This window comes from Trichechus manatus, unplaced genomic scaffold, assembly GCF_000243295.1.
Source record: "Trichechus manatus latirostris isolate Lorelei unplaced genomic scaffold, TriManLat1.0 scaffold00024, whole genome shotgun sequence".
Lineage (NCBI taxonomy): Eukaryota > Metazoa > Chordata > Mammalia > Sirenia > Trichechidae > Trichechus > Trichechus manatus.
Genome location: NW_004443960.1, coordinates 10,008,507 through 10,025,131, shown reverse-complemented (window position 1 = coordinate 10,025,131; position 16,625 = coordinate 10,008,507). Strand labels below are relative to the sequence as shown.

The 16,625-nt window shown below is 47.7% G+C and overlaps 1 protein-coding gene across 1 annotated transcript in view; it reads left to right on the top strand.

The window, feature by feature from the left end:
- Positions 1–12,974, top strand: part of TEKT5 (tektin 5) — a 57,455-nt gene extending 44,481 nt beyond the window's left edge. Inside the window, exons 6-7 of the mRNA XM_004373250.1 lie at positions 11,714–11,868; positions 12,675–12,974. Of these exons, the coding sequence (XP_004373307.1) occupies positions 11,714–11,868; positions 12,675–12,936 (417 nt within the window). The 3' untranslated portion in view covers positions 12,937–12,974. The remainder of the gene's footprint in view (positions 1–11,713; positions 11,869–12,674) is intronic.
- The last annotated feature ends 3,651 nt before the right edge of the window (positions 12,975–16,625 follow it).

The following is a 16,625-nucleotide window of genomic DNA, read 5'->3' as shown; positions in this document are numbered from 1 at the left end:
TGTTTAAATAGAATCATTGAAATTTTTTTTTTTTTAATGTTGTTTGTTGTCACCGGGTTGGCTCCGACTCTTTGCAACTTTACGTGTAATAGAACAAAACATTGTCTGCTCCTGTACCATCTCCCTGACCACTGTGTGCTGGAGTCTGTTGTTGTGGCTATTCTGTCTATTCACCTCGTGGAGAGTTTCTCTCATTTTTGTTGACCCTCCATTTACCAGATATGATGTCCTTTTCTAGTGATTGGTCTTACCTGATGATGTGTCAAGGTAAGCGAGTTGAAGTCTTGCCATCCTTGCTTCTAAGAAACATTCTGGTTAACTTTATACCAGTCAGTTCCGTAAATGGAAAACAAATAGCACTCGCCATAAGTAGTGGGTAGCCAGAAAGATAAATATAATGAAAACAGAGTAAATTTATTAAACTATAGCCTGAGACTGTTGCCAGCGAAAGCCTCTGGAGTCCACAGCTACTGTCTCTTTACTAATAAAAGGAGATTCAGTGGTTATTCACTCAGCTGCTAACTGAAAGGTTGATGGTTTGAACCCATCAGCTGCTCCACAGAAGGGAGATCTGGCAATCTGCTTCCGTAAAGACTACAGCCTTGGAAACCCTATGGGGCAGTTCTATTCTGTCCTACAGGGTTGCTGTGAATCTGAATCGACCTGACAGCGACGGGTTTGGTTCCCCCCCCGCCCCGCGTATAGTAGAGAGGCAGCGATAGAGACAGAGTAGCCCCACACTGGGGTTTCTCCTTGGAGTGGTCAGCAGATTTGAGAAGGAATCAGACAAGAGGCTCAGCCTGTTGCTGTTGAGTCAATTCCGACTCATAGTGACCTTATAGGACAGAGTAGAACTGCCCCATAGGGTTTCCAAGGAGCTGCTGGTGGATTTGAACTGCCAGCATTTTGGTTAGCAGCTGAACTCTTAACCACTGTGCCATCAGGGCTCCGACATGAGGCTAGTGGTCTCGTTTTCCCCAATTAAAGATCGGAGCATGTTACTAGAACTTTCCCCAAAGGGCTGCTTTGATCCTGTAATGAGATGGCCCACGTGAGAATCTCGGTGCCCTGCCTGGCGGGGAGAAACACCGGATAAATGTTCTGTGTGTCACTGTGGACCTGTCACTCTGCCACACTCACATGGGCTTCCTGGGGAACTGCAAAGGGACCTCTTTTGGGGCCCTGTCCCCCACCAGTGTCCTGCACACCAACGGCATCCAATAAATGCATGTTTTTAGAAGAGGGGCGCTTGAAGGAACTCTAGCTTCCATGAGGCTGAAGGAAAGCCCTTGTCCCAGAGCCTGGCACACAGTAGGTGCTCAGTCAGTGAGTCAGTGAAGGAGAGACCAGTCCACTAGAACGTAAACGCCACAGGGCAGGGTTTTGGGAGTGTTCTGTGCACTGCTGTGTCTGTCCTCTGCCTAGCAGAGTGCCTGGCACTCAGTCGGTGCCATTTGTTAAATCAGTGAGTGAATCAATGGATCTGTAAATGCAAGAGGGAGCAGATGAAGAAATGATTGAGTACATGAATGAATGAGCAGCAGTCTTTCCTAGACCCAGGAGGCAGGCCTTTTGTAAAATTTCAGGCCCCCAGTGAGGCTGCCCAAGGCCTGAGCACAGGGCCAGGGGGTGGAGAAAGGAGAACAAAGAAAGCAGGGGTAAGTGCAGCCCCAGATAAGTTCTCGGCTGCTAACTAAAAGGTTGGCAATTCGAACCCACCCAGTGGCTTCACAGGAGAAAGGCCTGGCGATCTGCTCCTGTAAAGATGACAGCCTATGAAACCCTATGGGGCAGTTCAACTGTGTCACATGGAGTTGCTATGAGTCAAAACGACCTAATGGCACCCAGCAACTACAGTCACACACACCCCCACCGCCCCCAGCAACAGCCCTTGGTGGCAGAGTGGAGGGCTGTCTGGAAAGAAGCAAGGCTGGGCTGGAGGGCACCTCCACCCCTTATCACCAGCCAAACCCTCAGTGATGCCCCCCCCCCCCCAGGAGTAGGCCTCCCAAGTAGGGACGTGCAGGTGGCAGGGTGAGGAGCCGTTTCCAAAGGACAGGGCAAACACTGGGCAACGCGGAGCCCAGAAGAACTCTTCATCTAGATGAGGCTTTATTTTCGTCTATATTAGGCTGGGGCGGGGCTTTCTGAGCTTCATATATCTGCCGCCTCTCCTCCTCCACCCAGGGCAGGTTTCTGAGGAAAAACCCCAGGGCTTTCAAGAGAGGTGTTCCCCCGCTTGAGTGTTTAGATGCCGGCCAGCTCACGTGCCTTCTGGGCTCAGATAATTTTTAGGGGATAAATGTTAAACCAGCGTGTGGTCGGAGGCTCTGGGGTTCTGGGTGCCTCGCTGAGGGCCTGGTAAGGGACAGCCTGCCACCCAGGTGGGCTTTGAAGGAGGCTGGGAAGCCTCCTTGCCACCCAGCCAGGAAAAAGCATCCTTTTGTCCTTGTGAAGTCAAGAAATGCTATCTTTCCAGGCTTCTTCTCAAGCTAATAGGCAGTACTTGAGTGGTGCAAACAATTAACTGCACTCGGCTGCTAACCAAAAGGTTGGAGGCACCTCAGAGGAAAGGGCTGGTGGTCTGCTTCTGAAAAATCAGCCATTGAAAATCCTGTGGAACACAGCTCTACTCTGACACACATGGGGTCCCCGTGAGTCCGTTTCAACTCAACAGCAACTGGGATTGGTAAATAGGGAAACCAAGACTTTAATTTTTGGAAAAATTATCCTTTAAGTGATTTCCTGGTGCCCATAGGATATGGGTCCAACCCAGCTAAATCTGTTATGATTTGTGAATATTTTATAGCTCATGAAAAAGGGAAAAACAAAATTGTAAAACCATTGAAAGTGGGGGCCCCACATCTCCCCAGGAGCATGGACACATTAATTTGTTATCAGTTTTCCCCTATCCAGAAATCGGAGACGGATAGGACCATATAATTTTTTTTATTGTGGTAAAATATATACAGTATAACAAAACATTTGCTATTTCAACCATTTTCACATGTACAACTCAGTGACATTAAGTTCACCATGTTGTACAACCATCATCACTATCCATTTCCAGATTTTTCCAAGGAGCATATAATTTTTGGGCAGAGTGTTCCCAAACTTTAGTGTGCATAAGAATCATTGGGGAGCCGGTTAAAAATCTAGACTTTGAGATCCTACTCTGATTCATTCACTCTTCCTCCTTCATTCCTCCTTCCCTCCCTCCCTCCCTTCCTTCCTTCCTTCCATTCAAAGCATGTTTATTGAACTTCTACTATGAGTAGGATTGCCAGATTTAGCAAATAAAATAGAGGATGCCCAGTTAAACTTGAATTTCAGATCACCAATGAATCACTTTTTAGTATAAGTATGCCCCAACTACTGCATGACATATACTTATGTTAAAAAGTCATCCTTTATCTGAAATTCCAATTTAACTGGGCATCTTGTAGATTATCTGACAACCCTAACTCTGTGCCAAGCACTGTTCTGGGCAATAGAGATATAGCACAGACAAAAGCAAGCCCCTGACTCCTTGGAGCTGACGTCCTAGTGAGTGAGACAGATGAGTAAACAACATCTGCTTACGATCACCTAGGTGTATTGGAGGTGGTCAGTGGTGATTTCCTTTCCCTTGGAAATGCTGGGCCCCCTCCTGGCCAGAATGTCTCAGTGGCTGGGTCTTGTGGACCCTGGGAGGGGGCTGCTGCCCCTCAGTAGGGTGTGGGGGTAGAAGCCTCCACTGACTAATCTCATCTTGGATGCCCACCCCCACATCCCCACCCTAGCTGCCCACCTGCACCACCTGGGGCAGTCCACATCCTTTTCTGGAAACCTGCTCTTCAAAGGAACAGCCAACCAACCAACCAGTTGCTGTCAAGCCAGTCCCGACTATGGTGACCACATGTGTCAGAGTAGAACTGTGCTCTATAAGGTTTCTTATGAATGATCTTTCAGAAGTAGATTACCAGGCCTTTCTTCCAAGGCACCTCTGGGTGGACTTCAGCCTCCAACCTTTTGGTTAGCAGCTAAGCATGTTAGCCGTTTACACCACCCAGGGACTCCTCAAAGGAACGTACCTCATACAAATTGAAACCAAAGAGTGATACCGCTACACACCCACTGTTGTTGTTGTTAGGTGCTGTTAAGTCGGTTCCGACTCCTAGCAACCCCAGGTGCAACAGAAAGAAACACTGCCTGGCCCTGCGCCATCCTCACAATCATTGCTATGTTTGAGCCCATTGTTGCAGCCACCGTGTCAATCCATCTCCAAGCCAATCCATTTGTTGAGGGTCTTCCTCTTTTTTGCTGACCCTCCACTTTACGAAGTATGATGTCCTCCAGGGACTGGTCCCTCCTGGTAACATGTCCAAAGTACATGAGGCGAAGTCTCGACATCCTTGGAGCATTCTGGCTGTACTTCTTCCAAGACAGATTTGTTCATTCTTCTGGCAGTGCATGGTATAGTCAATATTCTCAGCCAATACCATAATTCAAAGGCATCAGTTCTTCTTCCTCGGTCTTCCTTATTCACTGTCCAGCTTTTGCATGCATATGAGACGACTAAAAATAGCATGGCTTGAGTCAGGCACACCTTAGTACTCAAAGTGACATCTTTGCTTTTTAACAGTTTAAAGAGGTCATTTGCAGCACATTTGCCCAATGCAGTATGTTGTTTGATTTCTTGATTGCTGCTTCCCTGGGCATTGACTGGGGATCCAGGTAAAATGAAATCCTTGACAACTTCAATATTTTCTGCATTTATCATGATGCTGGTGCTCTGGTGATGATGCAGTGGTTAACAGCTTGACTGCTAATCAAAAGGTTGGCAGTTTGAATCTACCAGCCACTCCTGAAACCCTATGGGGCAATTTTACTCTGTCCTATAGGGTCGCTATGAGTCGGAATCAACTTGTTGGCAATGGGTTTGGTTTTTTGGTTTTATTATAATGTTACTTATTGGTACAGTTGTGAGGACTTTTGTTTTCTTTATGTTGAGGTGTAATCCATGCTGAAGGCGTCTTTGATCTTCATCAGTAAGTGCTTCAAGTCCTCTTCACTTTCAGCAAGCAAGTTTGTGTCATCTGCATAACGCAGGTTGTTAATGAGTCTTCCTCCAATCCTGATGCCCTGTTCTTCTTCACAGAGTCCAGCTTCTCGGATTATTTGCTCAGCATATAGATTGAATAACTATGGTGAAAGGATACAACCCTGCCACACATCTTTCCTGACTTTAAACCACACAGTATCTCCTTGTTCTTTTCCAACGACACCCACTAGAATGGCTAAAGTTAAAAACTCTGACATACCAAGTGTTGTGAGGATGTGGAACAACTGGCACTCTGGAACACTGCTGGTGGGGATGTCGGCCGGTCCAGGCACTTTGGAAAGCAGCTTGGCAGTTTCCTAAGAAGTTAAACAAACACCTAGCCTAGGATCCAGCTATTCCACTCCTAGGTATTTATCCAAAGCAATGAAAGCCTATGTCCACACCAAGTTGTGTATACAAATGTTCTTCATGGTTCTATTTGTAGTAGCCCCCAATAGGTAACACCCCATGTCCACCATCAAGCGACTGGACAAAAATTGTGGTATATCCATACACTAGGTCCCTGTGTGGCATATGCTGTTTACACTCAACTACTAACCTAAAGGTTGGTGGTTTGAATCCACCCAGCGGCATCATGGAAGAAAAGGCCTGGAAACCTGCTTTTGAAAAGATTACATCCAAGAAAACCTACGGAGCAGTTCTACTCTGTCACACGTGGGGTCACCATGAGTCAGAATCAGCTCCACTGTACTGGGTTTTGTTTTCCCCCCATACAGTGGAATAGTACTGAGCCAGAAAAAGAACTGAACCAGTGATACACACACAACCTGGATGAGTCTCAAAATAATTATGCTGATAACACAGTTTATAAAGACAATGTTCTACATTCTACCTTGGTGAGTAGTGTCTGGGGTCTTAAAAGCCTGTGAGCGGCCATCTAAGATACTCCACTGGTCTCATCCCTTTGGGAGCAAGGGAGAATGAAGAGAACAGGATACAAGGAAAAGATTAGTCCGAAGGACTAATGGACCACAGCTACCAAGGCCTCCACCGGACTGAGTCCAGTACAGCTAGATGGTGCCCGGCTACCACCACTGACTGCTCTGACCAGGATCACAACAGAGGGTTCTGGACAGAGCTGGAGAAGGATGTAGAACATAATTCTAACTCACAAAAAAAAAAGACCAGATTTACTGGCCTAAAGGAGACTGGAGAAACCCCGAGAGTATGGCCCCCAGACACCCTTTTAGCTTAGTGATGAAGTTATCTCCGAGGTGCACCATTCAGCCTGGGAGTGGACAGCCCCGTAGAACCAAATGGGACTAATGAGGTACAGGAGTCCAGTGACAAGGGCCAGAAGGCAGAAGGGGACAAGGAAGCTGGTGATAGGGAACCCAAGGTTGAGTAAGGATATTGTTGATGTGTTGTGAGATTGTTAACCATTGTCATAGGGCAACATGTGTACTAACTGTTAAATGAGAAACTATTTTGTTCTGTAAGCCTTCATCTTAAGTGAGAATAGCAGCACAATTGGAAGAGCGTAGTCAATGCCACTGAACTGTGCATGTAGAAATTTTTGAAATGGTGTATCTTTGACTATGTCTTTTCACCAAAAATAAAGCTTGAGAAGTTAGAGGGTTGACATGTTGTGGGATTGTTAACCAATGTCATAAAACAATATATGTACTACTGTTTCATGAGAAACTATTTGTTCTGTAAGCCTTCACCTGAAGTACAATAAAAAAATAAAATAAAAATAATTATGCTGAATGAAAGAATGCAGACCCTCCATGCCACCCATACTGTATGATCCCAATTCCAGAAATGCAAACAGATATATCTGAGACAAAGCAGATGAGTGGTTGCCTGCGGGCGGGAGCAGGCAGGAGGGATCATGAGGGAAACTTTGGGAGTGATGGATACCCTCGTTATCTTGATTATGGAGATGGCTTCAAGGGTGAATGCATATGTCAAAACTCCACAAACTGTACCCTTTAACTATGCGCAGTTTTCTTGTTGTTGTTAGGTGCCTTCGGGTCAGTTCTGACTCATAGCGACCCTACTGCATGTCAATTATACCTAAAAGAGAGCTATAAAAATGAAAAAGCCACTTTTAAAAGTCACGTACAAAGGGCATGCACAGGCGGGGCTGGTGGGGGTTAGGCTACGGGGCAGCGGCGGGCTCCAACCCCAGGCCAGGGAGATGGGGGCAGCTAGGGGGTGGAGAGGGGACAGAGATGGAAGCAGAGTGGACCCTGCACTGCAGCTCACACTCTGGGTGGGTGACGCGACTTATCCTGCTGTAAACAGGCTTGTGGGAGATCCATTAATGGAGACACAAACCACAGCTCACCCAGGAGACATGACTGACTTCAGTTGGGAGGATTGGGTGAGGCTTCTTGGAAACAGTGGTATTACTGTTGTTCGGTGCCGTTGAGTCGGTTTCAACTCCTAGCAACCCCATGTACAACAGAACGAAACACTGCTCAGTCCTGCGTCACCCTCACAATCTTTGCTATGCTTGAGCCCACTGTTGCAGCCACTGTGTCAGTCCATTTTGTTGAGGGTCTTCCTCTTTTTTGTTGACCCTCCACTTTACCAAGCATTATGTCCTTCTCCATGGACTGGTCCCTCCTGATAACATGTCCAAAGTACATGAGATGAAGTCTTGCCATGCTAGCTTCTAAGGAGCATTCTGGCTGTATTTCTTCCAAGACAGATTTGTTCGTTCTTCTGGCAGTCCGTGGTATATTCAATATTTTTAGCAATACCATAATTGAAAGGCATCAGTTCTTCTTGGGTCTTCCTTATTCATTGTCCGGCTTTCGCATGCATATGAGGTGACTGAAAATACCATGGCTTGGGTCAGGCACACCTTAGTCCTCAAAGTGACATCCTTGCTTTTCAACACTTTAAAGAGGTCATTTGCAGCTGATTTGCCCAACACAATACCTCATCTAATTTCTTGACTCCTGCTTCCCTGGGCATTGATTGCGGATCCAAATAAAATGAAATCCTTGACAACTTCAGTCTTTTCTCCGTTTATCATGATGTTGCTTTCTGGTCCAGCTCTGAGGATTTTTGTTTTCTGTATGTTGAGCTGCGATCCATACTGAAGATTATGGTCTTTGATCTTCATCAGTAAGTGCTTCAAGTCCTCTTCACTTTCAGCAAGCAAGGTTGTGTCATCTGCATAATGCAGGTTGTTAATGAGTCTTCCTCCAATCCTGATGCCCCATTCTTCTTCATACAGTCCAGCTTCTTGGATTATTTGCTCAGCATACAAATCGAATAAGTATGCTGAAAGGATACAACCCTGATGCACACCCTTCTTGACTTTAAACCACACAGTATCCCCTGTTCTGTTCGAACAACTGTCTCTCAGTCTATGAACAGGCTCCTCATGAGCACAATTAAGTGTTCTGGAATTCCCATTCTTCACAATGTTATCCATAATTTGTTATGATCCACACAGTCGAATGCCTTTGCATAGTCAATAAAACACAGGTAAATATCTTTCTGGTATTCTCTGCTTTCAGCCAAGATCTATCTGACATCAGCAATTTGAACTTACTGGTCTTATAGTTGAGAAACAGAGTGGGATCATTCCAATAGCTGACCTCTAATAAGCACCTGGCAGGGGCCAGGCACTCTTGTAAGTGCTGTACACACATCAGCCCATTTTGTCCTTACAGCACCCCTACGGGTGGGTACTTTTAGTACCCCCATTTTACAGATGAGGAAATGGATGCATAACTCAGCCAAGGTCTTACAGCTACTAAGTGACAGTACCGAGATTTGGCTCCAGCGGTCTGACCCCAGACTCAGTACTCTTACTAATGCCCCTATTCTGCCTTGGTGTATGTGTGCGTGAATGGAGAATATATTGGAAGGTACAATTGTCTGAGTATGATCTGAGGAGGTCTTTGGGATCCTTCATTTAAAAAATCGTTATGACTTACCATTAGTCTAAAATAGAAAAGGTAGAAAGTATTGAAATGCAGAGTCATTTACCCCACATTACATGCAGATAGCACCCCCCAACTGAGATACTGTTTAATTAGCTGAAAGGTGGTATTTAGCTGAAAGGTGACTTCCGGGTGTGGTTTCAGTACAAAGTTTAAAGGGTATATCAGGGTGATAGTCTTGGAGGTTCCTCTAATCTCTACCAGTCCAGTGAATCTGACCCTTTTTAAGAATTTGAGTTTTGTTCTCCATTATTCTCCATTCTCTCCTGGACCATCTATTGTGTCCCTGGTCAGAACGTCAGTAGTGGTAGCTGGGCACCATCTAGTTCTTCTGGTCTCATGAAAGATGAAGCTGTGGTTCATGTAGGCTATCAGTCCTGTAGACTAGTTTCTTCTCTGAGTCTTTGGTTTCCTTCTTTCTCTTTTGCTCTGGACAAGTAGAGACCAATAGTTGTATCTTAGATGGCAGATAGTACTTTTTGATATACATCTTGATATAATCTCTTTTCTCTCTCTCTCTCTTAACAATTCCCATGGTTTTAACAATGGAACTCTCAAGTAGGGTTTCACTAGCAGTTTCTTTGAATTATACACCTTCTTCAGTATACTGAAAGGGTTGTCGTTGTTAGTTGCTGTCAAGTAGGCCCCCAACTAATGGTGACCCTATGCACAACAGAACAAAATGATGTCCAGTCCTGTACCATCCCCAAGACTGGCTGCAGATTGGACCATTGTGATCCATGGGTTTTCATTGGTTGGTTTTTGAAAGTAGATCACCAGGCCTTTCTTCCTAGTCTGTCTTAGACTGGAAGTTCCACTGAAACCTGTTCACCATCTTAGCAACACGTAAGCCTCCACTGACAGATGGGCAGTGGCTGCACATGAGGTGCATTGGCAGGGAATCAAACTCGGGTCTGCTGCATGGAAGGCAAGAATTCTACCACTGAACGACCACTGTCCTCAATATACTGATAGGGTAGAAATGATAAAAGATGTTTATTAGTTATCATCTTGTTTCAAGATAGCAGGTACACTTACAAAGCCAATGCCCTTGAAGAGGAGCGCAGGTTGATCTCAAGTAGTGATTCTGTTAAGAAGTTATTGATGGAGCTGGTGAGTGGGCTCTCTAAATGGTATTGTACCCCTGGGCAAATGAAATCAAGCTCTTTCTGGTCATGGGCAATGCTGGCACACCCCTCTGGATATTGGGGGGCATTGTGGCAAGGTATCCTGCTGGGGGCCCTGCCATTGGGCCCTACCAAGTCTGAGAGGGGGTGTCAGCACAGCCTATCTCCAAAGAACCTTCTCGTAGGATAGGAGCACCATGAGAAACAAACCTGCTCACAGATCTAGGGCTGTGCAACTGTAGGGGCGGGGAACGGATGTTTCAGCCACAGTGAGGTGAAATCCATAGGTTCTGAAAGGTTTTGTACCAGCCGCTCCGTTCTGCGTGTGTTCATGGTTGACAAAGTGCAAGATCAGGTTCTTTCTGGTAACAGACTTTCCTGGTGTTCTTGTTTTTTATTCATTCTTCATTTGTTCATTCTTTATTATGGAAAATTTCTAACACAGAGAAGAAGACAGAATCATATAAAAGACTTCCCATGCACCCAACACAAAGTTCAACATTTTGCTTATCTTTTCTTGTGACTGACATTTTTCTGATTTTCATTTTATAATCTATTTAAGGAGTAACAGTCTTACAGTACACAGGGTGGCGAATTTTTGCCTTTGTATACACCTGTGACACCTCCATCCAAATCAAGATAGAGAGCATTCCCAGCCCCCAGCAGCCTCCTTCATGTCCCTTCCTGGGGTCTGCACTTTCATCAACTGTAGGCACGATGGGAAAAAAACAACAAAAACAGTTGCTGTCAAGTCAGCTCCAACTCATGGTGACCCCATGCGTGTCAGAGGGTTTTCAATGGCTGAAGTAGTAGGGTTTTCAGTGGTTGAAGGAGACCACCAGGCCTTTCTTCCGAGGTGCCTCTGGATGGACTCGAGCCTCCAACCTTTTGGTTAGCAGCTGAGTGTGTTAACTCTTTGCGCCATGCAGGGACTCCTGCAGGGCACATGGTGGCAGTATATTGGGAAAAATATTTCTACAGATAGATAGAAAATTTTGACTTCTTTACTGCCTTCCTCCCTCCCTCCTCCTTCCCTCCATTCCTTCCTTCCTTCCAAGCTTATTTACTGACCTAGTTACTGGTCTAATTAGGAAGGTAAATTCTGGGTTATAAAAAGATTAATTTGGAATTAGAGATTAACTGTTGTTTTGGATTATTTGTGTTAATCTAAAAAACCTTCCTGCCTGCCTGCCTACCTGCCTGCCCGCCTTCCTGCCCGCCAGCCTTCCTTCCTTCCTGCCTGCCTGCCAGCCTTCCTTCCTTCCTGCCTGCCTGCCTGCCTTTGCCTTCCTCTCACTGAACACTGATTGGCTGGCTGATCCCTACAGTGGATACTGGAGATAAAAAATAAAACCAAGCTGGGTGCTTGCCCCTGCCAGCGTTCGGTCTCATGGGTGACGAGAGATGACTGAAGCAGCTTCCTAGGAAGAGTGAGTTGCTTGTCCCCAGAGGTGTTCAGCGTTGGGGCCTGCATAATTTAAGCACCTGATTGGAGCCTGAACTAGTTGACCTCCTGTTTGTGGGGGTGAGGCCAGAGGGGCCTGGAAGGTGCTGATACCTCATGTTTTCCGCAGACGCTACAGGAGATCTTTCAGGCGGAGAACACCATCACGCTGCTGGAAAGGTCCATCATGGCCAAGGAGTGCCCGCTCAAGGTGGCACAGACAAGGCTGGAGTGCCGAACCCGGCGCCCCAACGTGGAGCTGTGCAGGGACATCCCGCAGTTCAAGTGAGTGCTGGAGGCCCGGGGTCCCCAGGGGTCCTGAGAGGAGGCGGGGTGGGTCTCAGGAGCTCCCAGGAAACCTGGGTCACAAAGTCCCACCACTCAGGACTTCTCATCCCACAACTCAACAGGGCCCTGGGTGAGGGGTCTAGAGTTCAAGGTCTAGCCCGCTGACCCACTGGATGGCTTTCCATCACAGGGAAGACTTGTCCTCTGCGCCCTGCAGTCTTCGTAGCTGTTGACATGAGGGATGGTTTCGTAGCTTCCCTGTGCTCTGGAAACCTTCAGGCTTTCCCCTCAGAGTCAAGGAGAGGGAGCCTCTCAGGCTGGAGACATGGCCTTTGCCTCTGACAGCTTCACCCTCTCTCTAGGCTCCATGGAAGAGGCACCCAGCTCACGTCTCCCTCATTCTCCCATCTCCCTCTCTGTAGAGCTCTCCCTGGTGAGCCCTCAAACACCAGCTGCCGTCAAGTCAACTCTGACTCATGGCAACCTCATGTGTGTCAGGGTAGAACTGTGCTCCAGAGGGGTTTCAATGGCTGATTTTTTGGAAGTAGATTGCCAGGCCTTTCTTCTGAGATGCCTCTGGGTGGATTGAAACCTCCAACCTTTCATTTAGCAGTTGAGTGTGTTAGCCATCTGCACCACCAGGGTCTCTGGGGAGCCCTTGGAATAGCCGAAACGTCTCCTCACTGGGTGGGCGGTCTTGTTCCCCGCTGTCTCCCGGCACCTGGCACAGTTCCCAGCATACAGTAGGTGCATCTGTGTTGAATGGCCGAAGGAGCTGTAGCTTCTCCTCTGCTCTCACCCAGGCTCGTGAATGAGGTGTTCACCATCGACGACACCCTGCAGACCCTCAAGCTGAGGCTGCGGGAGACGCAGGACACGCTGCAGCTGCTGGTGATGACCAAGTCCCGGCTGGAGCACGAGCTGGCCATCAAGGCCAACACGCTCTGCATCGACAAGGAGAAGTGCATGGGCATGCGCAAGACCTTCCCCAGCACCCCGCGCCTCGCTGGCTACACCTGCACAGCCGCCCGGCCCTTCACGCCCTGCCCGGTGCCAGTGCACTGAGTGACATAAAGTTGGAAAAGTCAGAAACACAAAATAAAGTGTCCTTTTCTCCCTTTCCTCCTATAATGAAAAAATACATATATTAAAAGTCAAAATAAATGTGGCCAAACCAAAGGTCCAGGGGGTCATTCCTCGTTGCAAAAGAGACTTCCTGGTAGGTCCTGGGCGAAAATGGAACTTTGCAAGGTGTGAGCACCCCCAGGAATGGAGGGGGGGCCTCATTTTTTCACCCGTTTGTCCGTTTAGGGGCACAGTGAAGACTGGTGTCCGAAGACTGGACACCAGGACCCAGAGTCCAGAGCCCAGCTCTGTCACGAGCTGTGTGGCTTTGAGGAGACTGCCTCATCTGAGTGCCCTCGTCTAGGAAATGATGTCACTCAAAGGCAGAGTGACTGTTGGGAGTGTGGGGCAGGGGAGAAGCTAGGCTTTGGAGTCAGAAGTCCTAGGGTTGAATCCCAGTCTTGATGTTATTGTTAGCTGCCATCAAGTCGACTCCACACAAAACAGAATGCTGCCCAGTCCCACACCATCCCCATGATCGGTTGTGGATCCATTGTGATCCACAGGGTTTTCACTGGCTGATTTTCAGAAGTAGATGGCCAGGTCTTTCTTCCTAGTCCATCTTAGTCTGTAAGCTCTGCTGAGACCTGTTCAGCATCATAACAACATGCAAGCCTCCACTGACAGATGGGTGGTGGCTGCACATGAGGTGGACTGGCTGGGAATCAAACCCGGGTCTCATACACGGAAGGTGAGATTCTACCACTGAACCACCACTGCCCTCTCACCTTATATAATCAGTGGTTGTGGCATATTTGTCAAAACTAAGAAAGTAACATCAGTACATTACTATTAACTGAAGTCCAGATGGGATTTGGATTTCACCAGGGCTTCCACGGATGTCCTTTCCCCTCTTCCAGGATCCCATCCAGGGTATCACACTGCATGTAGTCTCCGCTTGGCTGGGGCGGTTTCTCAGTCTTGTCTGCTTTTCCGCGACCCTGGCAGTTTTCGAGAGTACATGTCAGGTATTTTGTAGAAGGTCCCAAATCTGGGTTTGTCTGTGTTTCTCTTGATCACACTGGGGTTATGAGGTTTTGGGGAAGAATGCCACAGAGAAGCCTCTTTCTCATCACATCACACCAGGGAGCACAGGATGCCCACGTGACATCACTGGTGACGCTGACCTTCGTCACTTGGTTAAGGTGGTGTCTGCCAAGCTTATCGACTCGAAAATTACTAAAATGACTGGGGAAGTTTCCCTTTCCATATTTTGTTTTTTTGGACGTGAATCCCTAAGTCCAGCCACCCAGGGGAGCAGGGGTTAAGTTCCACCTCCCGGCAGAAGGAGTACCTACCTGTATTATTTGCAGTTCTTCCCTAAAGAAGCTATGTCACTTCTCCTTTGTTTATTCATTCAGTCATTGATTTCTATTGCTGTGGACTCATGTATATTTATTTTCTAGTTTGAGTTAAAGTCCAATTCTACATTATTTATTTTGTTGCTCAACTTGTTCCAGCTTTGGCCACTGGGACCTTTCCGGTTGGCTCCTGTGTCCCTTCGGCATGCCCCCACCCTTACTTTCTGGAACTTACTTTCCAGGCCTATCTTGTGTTTTTCCTGCCCCAGCCCTAGAATCAGTCATTTCTCTAAGGGTGGTTCCTTTTATTGGAAAATGGGATTTAGAAACCAAGGTCTGGGCGCTGGATATACTCATTGCTGAGAAATGTTATTTTTCATAATAATAATAAAAAAGACTATGGGGTTTGGGGCTTAGGAAGCCTTGGATGAGCTTGTGAGAAGTGGTTTTGGTAGAGGGATGGGGGCAGAGGGCAGAGTAGAGGGGGTTGGGGGGCCCTGAGATTTTAGCCACCTCTGTACCTTTGGGAAGGAGCCCTACTGGTGCAGTGGTTAAAGCGCTTGGCTGCTAACCAAAAGGTCGGTGGTTCAAATCCACCAGCCACTCTATGGGAGGAAGATGTAGCAATCTGTTTCCCTGAAGATTACAGCCTTAGAAACCCTATGCGGCAGTCCTCCTCTGTCCTCTAGGGTCACTATGAGGGAGAACTGGCTTGATGGCAACGAGTCTGGTTTTGGGTTTGGTCCCTCTGGTGTCTGCACACAGTGGGTGTCCCATAGATACTTCACTGGTGGATAGTACCTTTTGGTTAGCAGCCGCACACTTAGCCATTTACACCACCCAAGAACCTCTAAGTAAAGGAAGGCCTCACCACTTTTTCAGGAGATGAGTATACATCTGAAATCCATTTTTCAAAATCTTATTCGACTCCTCAGAATTTCTCCCCCTGGAACTTGTTGGGCCCTCTCACCCCTTTCTAAGGGTGCTTGCGAAGACTAAGTATGACTGTGTATACAAAGGGGTATTCAGCAGTATTTTAAAAACAGTATCTCACAAATACTGAGCTCTCGCTCTGTGCCAGGCAATTGAAAAGTACTATCTCACTCAGTCTTCTATCATCATGTCATTTTATGGAAATGCGAAGTGAGGCACAGAGAGGTCAAGGAACTTGCCCATAGTCGCACAGTGAATAAATGGCTAAGCTGGGATTTAAGCCCAGCTAACTGTGAGACTTCAGGGCCTGAATCTCTGACCGCAGCCTTCCAAATAAAGGAAGAGCTATTGTTTAGAGTGGACCTATAGTCTAAGACGGGTCTGGCAAGGCCACTAGCAAAGGTCAGCTCCACAGGGTGGACCAGAGGACCCCCACAGCCTCACCCACTAAGCAGCTGAGTTGGGGGAGCAGCCTTTCTCCATCCCCTGCTAACAAATGCTACTTCATAATAAATGAAGATAACATAGCTGGAAAGCTTGCAAGCTGGCCAGCGCTTTACCTTCTATTGTAGGCAACCCCACACCCAGCCTATGAAGCAGGTGCTCTGCTTGTCCCCATTTGACAAAGGAGGAAACTGAGGCACAGAGAGGCTAGGTCACTTGCCCACAGTGACATAGCTAAGACAAGCTGGCACTGGCTTCCAGATCTTACGCACCCACCCCCCACCCCACAGGTGGCTCCCCACAGGCGCTCCTACCCTCACCCCCTCACTCCCAGCCGGCTCCAGGCGATAAGGCACTGGGGTGGGGGAGGCAGCTGCGTTTTTTCTGCCTTGTCCAGAAATGCCAACGCGTCCCCATCACACAAAGTCCTAGCTGTTTGCTCCTGTGGTTTCCAGTGCTCCTGACAAGTGTTCCCTCACGCAGGCTGGAGGGTGGGGCAGGAATATGTGTTCCCTCACACAGGCTGGACGGCAGCAGGCTCAAAGCACACAATTAAAACTTCTTGGGGACTATTTGGAGTCCTTCATTCCTCCTCTAAAAATATGCAGAACATTCCTGGTCTCTGTATTAGGCTGAGGGGCTGGCTGTAAACCTCTCACTGCACCTTCGCCGGTCCATGTGACCCCACACAGGCTCCAGGGTGGGCGGAATTCTCTGTCCCAGAGATAGCAGCCTCGCCTCCCCCCACCCCAAACACCCGCCCCCGACCCAGCAAAGCTGCCCGGGATTCCTGGCGCTCTTCTGGAGGCAGGCTGGGTGTGGGCACCCATGGTGAGCAAAGCCTGACTGGGGTGTCCCAGGGGCCCCTCCCAGGCTGTGCTACATGCCTGGCGTTTTAGGTCTTGCAGACAGAGAGAGAGAGAGAGAGACAGAGTGCGTGTGTGTGGGTGT